General features: G+C 44.3%; 1 protein-coding gene across 1 annotated transcript in view; it reads right to left on the minus strand.

The window, feature by feature from the left end:
- LOC138637648 (nuclear RNA export factor 1-like) overlaps positions 1 to 9,844 on the minus strand; it is a 70,274-nt gene extending 60,430 nt beyond the window's left edge. The window contains exons 1-3 of the mRNA XM_069726484.1: positions 9,664 to 9,844; positions 2,470 to 2,529; positions 2,277 to 2,376 (exon numbers count right to left, since the gene is read on the minus strand). Coding sequence (XP_069582585.1) covers positions 2,277 to 2,376; positions 2,470 to 2,529; positions 9,664 to 9,689 — 186 coding nt within the window. The 5' untranslated portion in view covers positions 9,690 to 9,844. The remainder of the gene's footprint in view (positions 1 to 2,276; positions 2,377 to 2,469; positions 2,530 to 9,663) is intronic.
- Positions 9,845 to 16,895: the final 7,051 nt, after the last annotated feature.

Consider the following 16,895-nt stretch of genomic DNA (forward strand, 5'->3'; position numbering starts at 1 on the left):
CCCCTGTGGTCTGCATTATTTGCCCCTGGGGTCCCCTGATGGAGACTGTATCATTGGTCTTCTGGGGGAAAATGCATTATTTGTCCCCTGGGGTCTGCATTATATGTCCCCTGTGGTCTGTATTACATATCTCATGTGGTCTGTGTCATATGTCCCCTGTGGCCTGTATTATATGTCTCCTGTGGTCTGTATCATATGTCCCTGTGGTCTGTATCATATGCCCCCTGTGGTCTGTATTATATGCCCCCCTGTGGTCTGTATTATATGCCACCTGTGGTCTGTATTATATGCCCCCTGTGGTCTGCATTATATGTCCCCTGTGGTCTGTATTATATGTCTCCTGTGGTCTGTATCATATGTCCCTGTGGTCTGTATCATATGCCCCCTGTGGTCTGTATTATATGCCCCCTGTGGTCTGTATTATATGCCCCCTGTGGTCTGTATTATATGCCCCCTGTGGTCTGCATTATATGTCCCCTGTGGTCTGCATCATATGTCCCCTGTGGTCTGCATCATATGTCCCCTGTGGTCTGCATTATATGTCCCCTGTGGTCTGTATTATATGCCCCCTGTGGTCTGCATTATATGCCCCCTGTGGTCTGTATTATATGCCCCCTGTGGTCTGTATTATATGCCCCCTGTGGTCTGCATTATATGCCCCCTGTGGTCTGTATTATATATCTCATGTCGTCTGTATTATATGTCTCCTATGGTCTGTATTATGTCTTCTGTGGTCTGTATTATATGTCTCCTGTGGTCTGTATTATATGCCCCCTGTGGTCTGTATTATATGCCCCCTGTGGTCTGTATTATATGCCCCCTGTGGTCTGTATTATAGATCTCATGTGGTCTGTATTATGTCTCCTATGGTCTGTATCATGTCTCCTGTGGTCTGTATTATATGTCTCCTGTGGTCTGCATTGTATGTCTCCTGTGGTCTGCATTGTATGTCTCCTGTGGTCTGCATTGTATGTCTCCTGTGGTCTGCATTGTATGTCTCCTGTGGTCTGCATTGTATGTCTCCTGTGGTCTGCATTGTATGTCTCCTGTGGTCTGCATTGTATGTCTCCTGTGGTCTGCATTGTATGTCTCCTGTGGTCTGCATTGTATGTCTCCTGTAGTCTGCATTGTATGTCTCCTGTGGTCTGCATTGTATGTCTCCTGTGGTCTGCATTGTATGTCTCCTGTGGTCTGCATTGTATGTCTCCTGTGGTCTGCATTGTATGTCTCCTGTGGTCTGCATTGTATGTCTCCTGTGGTCTGCATTTTATGTCCCCTGTGGTCTGCATTTTATGTCCCCTGTGGTCTGCATTTTATGTCCCCTGTGGTCACTATTATATGTCCCCTGTGGTCTGTATTACATATCTCATGTGGTCTGTGTTATATGTCCCCTGTGGTCTGTATTATATGCCCCCTGTGGTCCCCAGTGGTCTGTATTATATGTCTCCTGTGGTCTGTATCATATGTCCCCGTGGTCTGTATTATATGCCCCCTGTGGTCTGTATTATATGCCCCCTGTGGTTTGCATTATATGTCCCCTGTGGTCTGTATTATATGTCTCCTGTGGTCTGCATTATATGTCCCCTGTGGTCTGTATTATATGCCCCCTGTGGTCTGCATTTTATACCCCCTGTGGTCTGCATTATATGTCCCCTGTGGTATGCATTATATGTATCCTGTGGTCTGCATTTTATGTCCCCTGTGGTCTGCATTATATGTCCCCTGTGGTATGCATTATATGTATCCTGTGGTCTGCATTTTATGTCCCCTGTGGTCTGCATTTTATGTCCCCTGTGGTCTGCAATTTATGTCTCCTGTGGACTGCAATTTATGTCTCCTGTGGACTGCATTATATGTCCCCTGTGGTCTGTATTATATGCCCCTGTGGTCTGTATTATATGTCCCCTGTGGTCTGTATTATATGTCCCCTGTGGTCTGTATTATATGTCCCCTGTGGTCTGCATCATTTGTCCCCTGTGGTCTGCATCATTTGTCCCCTGTGGTCTGCATTATGTCTCCTGTGGTCTGCATTATATGTCCCCTGTGGTCCCCTTGTGGGGACTGCATTATTCGTTATTCCCTATTAGGCCACCCCTCAGCTGGTGAAGAGACGCTCCAGGTACCATCACTGTAGCTACAGACTTATTAGAGGACGTGGTCTGTAAATTATTAACCGGCCCCAATCTTGCGATATGAAATTTACGTTATACAACAAATGTAAAATGACAGTGAAAGTGTTCTGTACGTGACCCAGACGGAGCCGTATAGGAACATACCGTTATCTTGAACCACAAGTTTTTCACTTTCTGACACTTTTGGTTTTTGAGATTCTCCATCTTTTCTCCATAGTTATGCCACTTAGATCCATAGGGAGTCCTTCCAAAAAAATATATATAAAAAAAAAAATCAAATATCACATTAAAGACTTCATTTCATGCCCCTTGTATAAATACTATGGTGGAAACATACTGGATGGCGTCAGAATAATGTCCCTTCACCACACGCTTCCCTTTGGCCGACAGCTGCACTCTGTTGGGATGAATACAGACACAAAGTTATAAGGATTGCTCCAGCGCTGGAGACGAATGTTAATGATTTGTTGGCGGATGTCTGGCAGAACGCGTGCATCTTCATGACCATATAATGCAAATTTACATCACATGGATGCAGGGGATGTAGGGAGCGTATTCAATCCGCACCATAGCCGGCCGATACATGTAGCAGCAGAGACTGGAGTAGGCTCCAATTGCTGCTGTTAGCCATTTGGTTGCTGCTGTACAATCACTGTAAGCGGTATTTAAAAGCACTGGCACCCATCATCCACCCCCGCATCCCGTAATATGATCACAGGGTGCGGATAGCTGTGGGTATAAAAGTCTCCCTCTCTACAGGATTAGCCCAAGGGGCAGTGGGAACGGTCGGCCCCGGGTTGGGATCTTGCGGGGCACATTGCATTGTGGCCATCTACCCAGAGTTGCTCTAAGACCGTGGATGTAAGGAATAAAAATAATTGCATTGTTAACCTGACTAGGTGATTAGTACAACCCACAACCTCAGATCCTCACAATAGTATATAGTTTCAGCGATCAAGTAATTACAGGTTAGAAAAAAAAAAATGTTTATGTATACCCCTCCTCACATGTAAAGCGCCATGGAATAAATAAATGGCGCTATAATAATAATAATAAATAATAATAATAATAATAATAAATGTTTAACCCCTTAATGACCGCCAATACGTCTTTTAACTGACCTGAGATATAAGAGAATAGCCTCCCCATGCAGATGACAATCCAGCATCTGTTGGTTGTACACTATAGCTGACAACTTGCTGTATCAGCCACGATCAGTATTTGCACCTTCTAAATCTGTTTAACCCCTTAGATGCTGCTGTCAATAGTGACTACATCATTATAAATGGTTAACAGAGTGTGGGGGCTTCTTCTTTATCCCAATTGGTGCCCTCAGATCATGATTTTGTTGTCCTGATGTTTGCGATGGCAATTCATGACCAAATAGCGGCCTTAGAGTCTGACGGCTGTAGTAATCTGTTTAGAAGTTAGCAACATTTAGGTGGTAAAAATACACATTTTCATTTCTGTCATGCCACTTTGCATTAATTCCTGTAAAGCACCTGAAGGGTTAATAAACTACCTGACAGCAGTTTTCAATATGTCAGGGGGTGCTGTTTTTAAAATGGTATCACGTTTGGGGGTTTCCCAATATATGGGACCCCTAAAGTCACTTCAAACATGGATAAGTCCCTAAAAAAATAAATGTGGTAAATTTCTTTGAAAAAATGAAAAATTGCTGCTACATTTTTAGGGTATGTTCACACGTTCAGGATTTCCATCCTTTTTTTTTTCAGGACAGTTTTTTTAAAAAACTGCAGCTCTTGGCAGAAAACGCAGGTCCTTTTTTTGTCCTTTTTTGATGCGTTTTTGATGCGTTTTTTGATGCGTTTTTTGATGCGTTTTTTACTGTGTGTTTCCTAGGAAGCTTTTTAGGGCTAAAATGGCTGAAAATACCCTAACCCTACCCCTAACCCTACCCCTAACCCTACCCCTACCCCTAACCCTACCCCTAACCCTAACCCTAACCCTACCCCTAACCCTACCCCTAACCCTACCCCTATTCTAACCTTAGTGAAAAAAAAAAAAAATTCTTAATTTTTTTATTGTCCCTACCAATGGGGGTGACAAAGTGGGGGGGGTGTCATTTACTATTTTTTTATTTTGATCACTGAGATAGGTTATATCTCAGTGATCAAAATGCACTTTGGAGCGAATCTGCCGGCCGGCAGATTCGGCGGGCGCACTGCGCATGCGCCCGCCATTTTGCAAGATGGCGGCGCCCAGGGAGAAGACGGCCGGACGGACACCGGGACGCCGGGTAAGTATAAGGGGGGGAGATTAGGGCACGGGGGGGGCATCGGAGCACTGGGGGGGGGGCATCGGAGCACGGGGGGGGCATCGGAGCACGGGGGGGCGGGATCGGAGCACGGGGGGGCAGCCACACTCCGCCCACGCACTTCCGCCCGCTCCCTCGCACTTCCTGCTGCAGCGGTTCTGCACATCAAATCGCAGTAAAACCCGCAGATATATTTTTGATCTGCGGGTTTTACTGCGATTTTGACCTCACAATGGAGGTCTATGGGTGCAGAACCGCTGCGGTTCAGGAAAAAGAATTGACATGCTCCTTCTTTTTTACCGCGGCTATTCAGCGCGGCTTTTTACACTAAATTCCGGATCATGTGCACAGCAGTGACTGTTTTCCATAGGGTTACATTGTTATGTACCCTGCATGGAAAACAGCTGCGGAACCGCAGTAAAAAACGCACTGTGTGAACATGGCCTTAAACCTCCTAAAATGCTAACAAAATAAAATAACATTTTACAAATGGTGCTGATGTAAAGCAGACATGTGGGAAATGTTATTTATTAATGGTTTGCTGTTGTATGACTATCTGGATTAAAGGGATAATCATTCAAATTTAGAAAATTGCTAATTTTTTAACATTTTTCTCAAATTTTTTATATTTTTTATAAATAAACACAAAAAATGTTGAACTAAATTTACCATTATCATAAAGTATAATGTGTCACGAAAAAACAATCTCAAAATCACTGGGATTTGTTGAAGCGTTGCAGAGTTATTACCACATAAAGTGACACTGGTCAGATTTCAAAAATTTGGCTCGGTCACTAAGGGGTTAAATTACTCCCCTTTTCCAGGTAAAAATTTTAAAAAGCAGCAAATCTGGCATGGCCACAAAATCTGACCTATCGAAATATAAAATATTATTTAAACTGTATGCCCCTTCAAAAAAAAAAACAAAACATCAAAATTGCCATTTTGGAAAACTGTACTTCCTCCCAAAACATAAAAAAAAAATGTAATAAAAGCAGCAAAAACATCATACATGCTCGAAAAAAATACCATTACGTTACTAAAAAATGTCAGCTCAGAGTGCAAGAAAAACAAAAAAACTTTTTGCTGATGTTTTTTTCTTCTTAAATAAATGAAAAAACAAACGGGCAAAAATGAAAAATATCGACAGATAAAGGGGTCCTTCAAAGGCTATGGCATATTGATACAATACTGATTGATGGGATCTAATGGTTCCTTTTAAAAGGCGTTTTAAAAGACGCTGTGAAATCATAAAACTCTACCTTTATTTCCTATAACTTTTAACCTCAAGTGATCAAAACCACTGATTTTGGACACTACAGGGGGCAGATGTGTTAATTTTTATATTTTATATATGCATTGAAGGGGTTGTCCACCTTTCAGGACATTTTTTATTATTACTTAATTGCAGGTATTTTGGACAAAAAAATCATTTTTGGAATAGGGTTTCTTTAACAATTCCGCACCATTCGGCTTTTACAAGCACTTTGTTTCCTGGTACGTGCAAATTTGATGTGGTCTGTGGTCATGAAACAGCATGGGCAAAGCTGATGGGCTGGTCTGCTCACATGCTCCTCCACCAAAGGCCACTGTGCAGACAGAAATGCGGGTCAGTTTGTGAGAGACCTGTCAATCACCAGAGGCCATGGGAAGAGGCCGCCCTAGGCCACAGCCGGGCCAAGGGCAGAGCCGGGCCAAGGGCAAAGCCGGGCCAAGGGCAGAGCCGGGCCGGGCCAAGGGCAGAGCCGGGCCAAGGGCAGAGCCGGGCCAAGGGCAGAGCCGGGCCAAGGGCAGAGCCGGGCCAAGGGCAAAGCCGGGCCAAGGGCAGAGCCGGGCCGGGCCAAGGGCAGAGCCGGGCCAAGGGCAGAGCCGGGCCAAGGGCAGAGCCGGGCCAAGGGCAGAGCCGGGCCAAGGGCAGAGCCGGGCCAAGGGCAGAGCCGGGCCAAGGGCAGAGCCGGGCCAAGGGCAGAGCCGGGCCAAGGGCAGAGCCGGGCCAAGGGCAGAGCCGGGCCAAGGGCAGAGCCGGGCCAAGGGCAGAGCCGGGCCGGGCCAAGGGCAGAGCCGGGCCGGGCCAAGGGCAGAGCCGGGCCGGGCCAAGGGCAGAGCCGGGCCAAGGGCAGAGCCGGGCCAAGGGCAGAGCCGGGCCAAGGGCACAGCCGGGCCAAGGGCACAGCCGGGCCAAGGGCACAGCCGGGCCAAGTCTGATCTTCAAAGTATATTACCTACAAACACTTGAAGCACTTGAGAGGATAATATAACTGACTATGATTGATGCTACCCGCAGTTTGGCAGCATGAATTGCCTGACAAGTTCCCTTAAAAAAAAAAAAAAACTTGCTTTGAATATGCAAATTATTGCAGTTTTTTCATGATAAATAGGGCCCAATGTTTAAGTTAATTTTCATTGTCTCTTCTATTTTTTTTTATTTGTGCAATGTCAGTGGGGGGGGGGGGGGGGAGGAAAGGAAATAGGTGATTAAAAAAAGTGAAAAACATTTTATTTTTATTGTTATATAACGACAAAGGAATATTACATTTTTCCCCTTTTCCTAGCAGTTACTTTTATATATCAGATATGTTGTCTATTTTTTTCAACAGAACCAGGGCTAGCAATTGCTATTTGGAATGTCAGCAGCTTTATTTTTTCCTGCTTTTTAGTTATATATTTAATTTTCATTTAATTCACTCATTCCCTCCCTTCCTCCTGCCCCTGAGGTCTTAAAAAAAAAACAAAAGAAAACAAAACTTTGAGCTGTGTCTGATAGGGTATCGAGACTCCTCAGTGCTACAGGCGACTACCCATGTCTACTAATACACATAGGAACAAATGACTCAGGGACAAAAAGGACCTGGAAACTATATGCAGAGAGTTGAAAGACCTAGGCCAGAATGTGAAGGAACTGGGAGCGCGGGTCATATTCTCATCCATCCTCCCAATGGATGGACAAGAAACAAGGAGATTGAACAGGATTCTACAGGTGAACAACTGGCTACGTCAATGGTCCCATCAGCAACATTTTGGGTTTCTTGACCATGGAGTGAATTACGTGCATGATGGACTCCTTGCTAGAGACGAGTTGCATCGTACTAAAACAGGAACACACGTATTTGGTAGATGCCATGCTACAATCATCAGATGAGCTTTAAACTAGAGGAATATGGGATGGGAAATATATAGCCAGGAAAAAGTATGCTGCTAATGAATTCTTTTAGAACCAGAAAATTACAGGCCAGTGAACCTTACTTCTATACCAGGAAAGATCTTTGAATAAATTGTTAAACATCATGCAAGTACTTGGATAAGAATACAGTACAAAGGAGAAGATACGGATTAGATATTCGAATAACATTTTTAACAGGGAGGGTGATCAATGAGTGTAACAGGCTACCACAAGAGGTGGTGAGTTCTCCTTCAATGGAAGTCTTCACACAGAGGCTGGACAGACATCTGTCTGAGATGGTCTGGGGACTCCTGTATTGAGCGGGGTTTTGTACACGATGACCCTGGAGGCCCCTTCTAACTCGAACATTCTAGGATTCTATGATTAGCCTCAGTTACAGTGAAAATTCAGCCCCCTAGTTGCAAAGCTCCTAGGACCCTGGAGTTCCCGTTGCCTCTAGACACCCAGGAATCACAATACTGCTGGTGTCAGAGGAGGAAATGTACTTTCATGTAGGGGTTATGCTTGGTATTACAGCTCACTCCATATTTAAAGGGAGCTGTTATGCACTACCGGGGACAATAACTACTAAAATCAGAGATGTATCTGGCAAACAATGAAGGGGATGTGATACTTGCTGGAGCAGCGCGGTCCCCTTTGATTAGCTGATCGTCAGAGGAAAACAAAATCTGAACACTTTTCCTTGGGAACAGAATACGGCTTACCTACCCCCATTGTAAATCAAGAGGTCTAACTTGCGCTGTGTTCGATCGGTTGAACAAAAGTATAAGATGACCACACAAATAGGATCTAGCAGTCTAAAGGCACCGTCACACATAGCGACGCTGCAGCGATACCGACAACGATCCGGATCGCTGCAGCGTCGCTGTTTGGTCGCTGGAGAGCTGTCACACAGACCGCTCTCCAGCGACCAACGATCCCGAGGTCCCCGGTAACCAGGGTAAACATCGGGTAACTAAGCGCAGGGCCGCGCTTAGTAACCCGATGTTTACCCTGGTTACCATCCTAAAAAGTAAAAAAACAAACGCTACATACTTACCTACCGCTGTCTATCCTCGGCGCTCTGCTTCTCTGGTCTGGCTGTGAGCGCCGGGCAGCCAGAAAGCAGAGCGGTGACGTCACCGCTCTGCTTTCCGGCTGACTGACGCTCACAGCCAGTGCAGGAGGAGAGCAGAGCACAGCGCTGGAGGACAGACGGCTGTAGGTAAGTATGTACTGTTTGTTTTTTTACTTTTAGGATGGTAACCAGGGTAAACATCGGGTTACTAAGCGCGGCCCTGCGCTTAGTTACCCGATGTTTACCCTGGTTACCAGCAAAGACATCGCTGAATCGGTGTCACACACGCCGATTCAGCGATGTCTACGGGGAGTCCAGCGACGAAACAAAGTTCTGGACTTTCTTCCCCGACCAGCGATCTCCCAGCAGGGGCCTGATCGCTGCTGCCTGTCACACTGGACGATATCGCTAGCGAGGACGCTGCAACGTCACGGATCGCTAGCGATATCGTCTAGTGTGACAGTACCTTAAGGCCACAAAGAAATAGAAAGGGGACAATGTGTAATAAACCAACTTTTGGTGGTCTCCTAATCCCATCTCCTGGCAGCTCACGCTTACAGAGTGAGGCTGTGTGCACACGATGCGGATTTAGCGCGGATCCGCATCGGTTTTTTTCTGCGCAGAAACACTGCAGATCCGCACTGTGATTTACAGTACAATGTAAATCAATGTAAAAAAAATAAATAAAAAAAGCTGTGCACATGGTGCGGAAAAATCAGTTCGGAATTGCTGCAGATTTAAAAGAAGAACATGTCACTTCTTTTGTGCGGATCTGCAGCGTTTCTGCACCCTTCCACAATAGAAACCCGCAGTGGGAAAAACTGCAGAAAATCTGCACTAAATCCGCAGCTGCGGATTCTGCCAGGAGATGCGGATTTTGTGCAGAAAATTCTGCACCCCTTTCCCTTCGCGTGCACACAGCCTTAGAGGCATCTGACCATTCGCTTCTATACATGACATAAAGTGAACATCTTTCAAAGACAAACATTATCCGAGAGTCTATCGGTGTTCTTACCGCAGCTGGTAGCAGGTCTCTTCCATGGTCACCGCTTAGGATTTGGTAGGAATTTTTTTTTCCTAAAATAAGTGCAAAAAAACAAAACAAAAAAACCTACATAAATTCATAAATTAAACATTTAAGCAAAATATACCGTAGGCAATGTGATGTGAACAATGGCTTATAGTAGCGAGTGATACGAATTAGAGGAGCTGTCCGTTCCTGGGAACTGCAGCTCAAATCACCTCTTAAAGGGAACCTTTAGTTTGGATTTTATACCCCGAACTAATGGCATGTATGTACAGGCGCTTTAATGCTGATTACATCGCTATCTTCCTTGTATAAATCCATATATGAAACAGTATGCTAATAAGTCGAATGTGCGGCAGGATGGGACATTGCAATTGCAGCTTTCTTGCCTCTCTCTCTTTTCCCTGCCTACTGCCTGCCTCCTGTAATTAACTGACAGGTCACTCCTGTCTCAGTGGCCTGCCTGAGTTGTCGCACAAGTGCTGTCATTGCCTGGGGAGGTGCGTGCTCATTAAGATGCTGACCATAGATGTTCATAAATTAAGTTACATGTAATAATGAGCAATGACACAGGGAGAAATTATTGAACACATGAAGAAAGAGAGGAGCCGAAAGTCCTAACACTGGCTGAAATCTATCAGTAATTTAGAAAGCAATCCAGTCACTTAATGAAAAATAATAATATCACCCGGTTCAACTGATGGCAAAAATAAAATGGTGTCTCATTACCAGGGTGCCACGCAAGAAACATCTCATGATGGGTAAAACCAGAGAGCTGTCTCAAGACAGTCACAACCTTATTGTTGCAAAACATACTTATGGCATTGATTACAGAAGGATTTCGAAACTATTGAAGGTTTCAGTGAGCACTGCTGCCACCATATTCTGGAAAACAAAAGAGTATTGTTTCACCATAAACTGGCCTTGACCAGGTGCTCCACCTAAGATTTCAGACAGAGGAGTGAAAATAATTATCAGAAGAGTTGTCCAAGAGCTATGGACCACCTGTGGAGAGCTACAGAAAGAACTGGAATCAGCAGGTGCAATTGTTTAAAAAAAAGATTATAAGTAATGCACTGAATCTCAATGCTGAACAAAAAGCATGTTCAAGTGTGTTTACAGTTTGCTCATCAACATATAGACAAGTCTATGAAATATTGGTAGAATATAGTCTGATGAGACCAAAATGTAACTCTTTGGAGGCCATAATACACTCCATGTTTGGAGGCCAAAATGCACTGCATATCACCCCAAAAATACCATACCAAAAGTACATTTTGTAGGTGGGAACACTGTTTTTCAGCATACTGCACTGGCAAACTTCATATAATTGAAGGAAGGGTGAATGGACAAATTTACCGACACAAAAATCTGCTGCCATCTGCCAGTGTGAAGATGAAACAAAAGGGGACATTTCAGTAAGACAATGATCTCGAACACAAAGCCAAGGAAACTCTCAATTGGTTGCAGAGAAAGAAAATATAGCTGTTAGAATGGCCGAGCCGATCAAAGGACCTGAATCCGAGAGAAAATGTATGGAAGGCACTAAAGCTCAGAGTTCATAGAACGAATCCACGGGACCTTCAGGATGTGAAGAGTGCTTGTATGGAAGAGTGGGCCAAAACCACAAAGAAGCAACACCTGCGACTAGTTTCTCCATACAGAAGGCATTTGAAGGTTCATTACCAACCAAGGCTTTTGTACAAAGTATTTACACATAATTGAAAGTAGTTTTCCCAAAAGCAAAGTTAATTTTAAATTTTCTTTTAATCAATACATCTAGGACAACTATGAATGATTTATTTGCCTGTGTGGATGGGATGGGTTATTAACGACATCTGGTGAGAATTTCATGTCAATAGTTCCTTTAGAAATATATTTACTTAGATAATTGGGGACGTATTCAATACTTATTTCACCTGCTGTACACGTCATTAGCTTGGGGCATAAAATCCTGATCACAGGTTCCCTTTAAAATTAAACTATCATCAGACAAAAGCAGCTGCGACTTCCAGGGCTGACTACCACAACCTGTAGCATGCACAGAGAGGCGGTAAAAACAAGCTTAGAAAGCCGACAGTCCATTGAGGTACAAGGCCAGATGACTGGAGGGTCAAAACCTGGCTTCTCCGAAAATCTCCAAGGAACCAGGTGACCGGTGGGTCCCAATCCTGGCTTCCCCAAATGTATCCATGGGGCTCAGGTGACCTGTGGGTGCAAATCCCAACTACCCCAAAAGTATCCGTTGGTTCAGTGATGGTCAATGAAGCAGATCTGTATTCTTTCAGATGGGCCGTGGTCCCCTAAGCTGGCATCCTGTAGAGTGACTGGCTGTGGTTTTGTAAAGAGTGTCTGGATCTCCGTATATCTTTTACAGAGGCATATCCACCTTATTTAGTTCACCAATGTAGTCCTTCACATTTGCATGTAATGACCAGCGGTGACATGGTGCCGTGATGGTGGGAGGATTTCGCACTGAGTGAATAAGACCCCCTTGAAGAATCTTTTTATAGAGGAAACACATTGGGAGCGGCGCACCTCGCACCTGATGATACCCTGGGCATGACATGGTAAAAATGGGATGGTGTGAAGGGCTATGTCAGACACCGCTATATGACTCCTCACTTTGGGTGAGAGTGTCCCAATCTCTTATTTATGCGCATGTATGATTGAGGAGGACTATGTCCTCAATACACTAATTGACCGACAAAGTATTGTGAGTGTGTGTGTCACCATATAGTACTGCCAGGAAAAATCCTTCCTATATATTGGTCAGTGTAAGGGATGTGGCACTTACGTAGGTAATGAGTTTTTTGCACTGTCTTTGCACTTTAGGTCCGGCTGGACTAATTTTATATACAGGTTTTATATTTTATTTGAATATAGATTAAAAGTTATGTTTTAGGCTAACATGCATTGCTGCAGCGGATTTACATCCAGTGGTTTCAATACATGGCCCATTGCTATTCCTGTTCATATCACAGGAGTAGAAATGGGTGAACCCGAAGAGTAAAGTTCCGCGACCGTACCAAACTTCTACTGTTTGAACACGGACTTCCCAGGAAGTCCATATTACTGTTTGGGTTCGGCTGCCCGAACAACGGGTGTTTGTCGCGCTGTCATTTGCATGACAACGCGGCAAACACTGCTTCTGATCAACGGTGAAATCATCCCTGCCGGTCAAAGAGCCGCGGTTCCCACACTGACCGCGTGAGTGCGCAGCTGTGATCGGAGGAATAAAGTTCACCTCTGGTCTCTGGTGTCAGCTGATGGGACTACTGCTTCCATCATCGGACACCTGCTGCCACTAACAGCAGCAAGAGCAGGAGCGGTGGATGGGAGTATTGATCATTTTAAAAAAACGACGTGGGTTCCCCCGTATTTTTGATAACCAGCCAGGCAAAACTCACAGCTGGGGCTGCAACCAGCTTCAACAAGGCTGGTTATCAAGAATAGAGGGGTCTCCACGCCGTATTTTTAAATTATTTATATAAATTTTAAAAAATGGCTTGGGATCCCCCCATTTTTGACAACCAGCCTTGCTAAAGCTGACAGCTGGGGTCTGGTATTCTCAAGCTGGTAAGAGGCCATGGATATTGACCCCCACCCAGCCTAAAAATAGCAGCGCGCAGCCATCCAGAAAAGGCACATCCAGTAAGCCGTGACAATTCTGGCCATTTGACCGGCTCTTCCCACTTGCCCTGTAGCAGTTCTTAGTAATGGAGAGGCATCTATAAGACACGGCAACAAGACCAGTCTTTTACCGGGAGTGCGGCAACAAGACCGGCCCTTTACCGGGAGCGCGGCAACAAGACCGGCCCTTTACCGGGAGCGCGGCAACAAGACCGGCCCTTTACCGGGAGCGCGGCAACAAGACCGGTCCTTTACCGGGAGCACGGCAACAAGACCGGTCCTTTACCGGGAGCGCGGCAACAAGACGGGTCCTTTATCGGGAGCACAGCAACAAGACCAGTGCTTTATCGGGAGCACGGCAACAAGACCGGTCCTTTATCGGGAGCGCGGCAACAAGACGGGTCCTTTATCGGGAGCGCGGCAACAAGACGGGTCCTTTATCGGGAGCACAGCAACAAGACCAGTGCTTTATCGGGAGCACGGCAACAAGACCGGTCCTTTATCGGGAGCGCGGCAACAAGACGGGTCCTTTATCGGGAGCACAGCAACAAGACCAGTGCTTTATCGGGAGCACGGCAACAAGACCAGTGCTTTATCAGGAGCGCGGCAACAAGACGCCGATCGGGTATCAGCACTCACAGATCAAAACTGCTCAGATCTCCCGTGCAGACGGGGCCAGGTGTTCCTTTACTAGGGCCAAAGGTTCAGCTCTCTGCTCCAGAACCTCAGTCAAAGCAGACCGGCATGTTGGCATCCTCTCTGGTACATGACAGCAGAGCCGCCATGAGCCACTTCACAAGTAGGACAAAACAAGAAACCAGTAGCCATCGGGAGCATTGACAGGTGACTGCATCATCTCGAGGATGGATGAACCGTGTGGGTACTTATATACCGGCAAAGGAAGATCTTCGCCCACGGCTGATAACTTGTTAAATGCTGCCGTCAATCTCTACCAGCAGAATGTAATGTGTGTTGGTAGGGGGCAATTCATTCCATGCGCCCGTGACATGACGGCTGGGGGGTCTGCGGAAGACCTTTGTGCTTGTCATAACGATTCTACTGCAAAAGCCAACCTGTAGCTGGCGTTCATAGGAGATGAGGATTTTTCACGATACACAGCAGTGCTGATGCCTTCCTATGTACAGTACAAGTGATCGGATGGTTGTAGGTTCAAGTCCCGGGGACTAAAAAGTGACTAGAAAAAAATGTTTTTAAAAGTATGAAAAAAAATATATAAAAGTTCAAATTACCCCCTTTTGCCCCATTAAAAATAAAGCTATTAAAAAAATAGACATATTTGGTCTTGCTGCAATGCTAAAAGTATGATCTACTCAAATATAAAATAAATGAATCAGATAGGTAAATGGATTAACATGCAAAGCATTCAAAACGCCAGAATCACTGTATTTTTGGCAGCAACAAAATGAAATGCAATAAGAAGTGATAAAAACATTGTATCTACACTAAAATCCCGAAAATTGAAAATGGCGACACAAGCAACATTATTTTTTTTTCCCCAACTACTGAAATTAAAAAAAATAAAAATAAAAAAAACATGTTTGGCATCTGCATACTCATACGGACCTGGAGAATATATATGTATGTATATACATACACATGCACAGCTGTGTGAAAAATTGTTTGCCCACTTCCTGACTTCATATTCTTTTGCGTGTTTGTCACACTTAAATGTGCCAGATCATCAAAGCGCTGCCGTCTAATGAACCGTGCGGATTCACAGAGTCCAATACATTTTAATGGTGAAATTTCTCTAGCATCTCCACAAGAGAAACTGACATACTGCAGTCTAGAAAGCCGTGCCGCACGTCCGTCTCCGTGGTTGATCCGCAGGCGTCTGTGGATGCATAGTGGGCATCGGATTTTTAGAAATCCCATCCACTATGCTGTAACAGCTGGCCACTATGGGTTGGACGTAGTAAAAATATGCAACGTCAATCCCGCAGCAACTCTGGATCGTGGTCACCTAACCACGATAGGTGAAATATGTCACCACTTCTGCATTCTTCACCCACTCCTGATTTTGGCTACAAATACTGATGTAAAATACTGACCAAATGCTGACTGTGTGACCGTAACCTTACAGCTGAGCTCTGACCGCTAACCTTTTAGATGCCACTGTCAATTTCTGAGAGCGGCATATAAATGGAGCAGCTGCATTGGCACCCTTCACCCCTCCACAAAGAAATCATAGGATAACAATGGGTTATTATTACAGCTGAACGCCCACATGGCTGCAATCTTAAGTACTTCTATGAAGCTCTATACAATATACTGAAGTCCTACAGATATAATTGGTCAAACAAACGATCGCAGGTTCAAGTCCCCTAAGGGGACTAAAAATAGCTTAAAATATGAAAGTTTTCAAACATGTAAAAAAAAAATATATAAAAATTCAAATCACCCCTCTTTTCCCATTAAAGGAAAAAAATTAATCTGGTAGCACTGCATCCGCTACATCAAAATCTAGAATTAACCCGTATACTAAACATTGTAAAGAAAAAAGAAATCTAGACGCCAGAATTGCTGTGTGTTTTTTTTTTTTGGTCACCTCAGCTCCCTAACGAAAAATGCAATAAAAAGCTTCAAAAGGAAGTACCCAAAATTGGCCTCAATAAAACCGTCAGCTTGTCACGCAATAAATAAGCCTTCACTCAGCTCCATCAAAGGAAAAATAAAAATGATACAGGTCTCGGAAAAAGGCGATAGAAGGCAAAATAAAAATTTTCACTAAATTCTGATGATTTTATTATCACTTAAATGGTAAAACATTGATCCATGTTTGGTATCACCATAAATCATACTGACATGGAATATCGGGTTTCCAGGTCATTTTTACTGGAAAATGAATGCCATAAAAAAAATAAAAACAAAAAACAATGGTGGAATTGCATTTTTTTTCACCAATTCATTTCACTTTAGTTTTTCTTTTACATTTTTCAGCACCTTTTATAGCAAAATAAATGGTGTAACTCAAAACTACAGCTTGTCACGCAAAAACAAGACCTCATATGGCTATGTTGATTGAAAAAAAAATATGGCTCTTGGAAGAAGGTGAGGAAAAAAAATCATTGCAAAAATAAACTCTGATCCCGTGCACAGAACACCCAAGTGGCACCCGATTGATATGGACACATTTTTTATTATTAACCGAGAAAACTTTATTTGATCACGTACATTGTTTTAACGTAGCTATAAAAAAAAAAAATGGACCAAACATGAACTGCACACATGTACAAAATGGACACACGGATTGCACATGGATAAAAATCAGATGGAAATCGTCCGAGTTTTCCGGATAAAACTACAACGCTCATCTCCAGTTAGGTTGCAAAGTCACAAATGATAAAATTAGGCACAAACATCTGGTGATTAGTTATGATCGAGCAGTCAAATGCTCGGTACTCAAACCGAGCCTGTCCGGCGCTCGACTCCAGTAGTGAGCATTATGGAAGTGAATCACAAACTTGAGCATTTTTACGGAGGACTGAAAAAAGCTCTCTCTCTCTGCAAAGCTCAGATAATTCACTTACGGGGATCCGAGCACGAGAGCCCCACTCGATACTCGG

This window comes from Ranitomeya imitator, chromosome 5 (assembly GCF_032444005.1).
Source record: "Ranitomeya imitator isolate aRanImi1 chromosome 5, aRanImi1.pri, whole genome shotgun sequence".
In the NCBI taxonomy this organism is placed as follows: domain Eukaryota; kingdom Metazoa; phylum Chordata; class Amphibia; order Anura; family Dendrobatidae; genus Ranitomeya; species Ranitomeya imitator.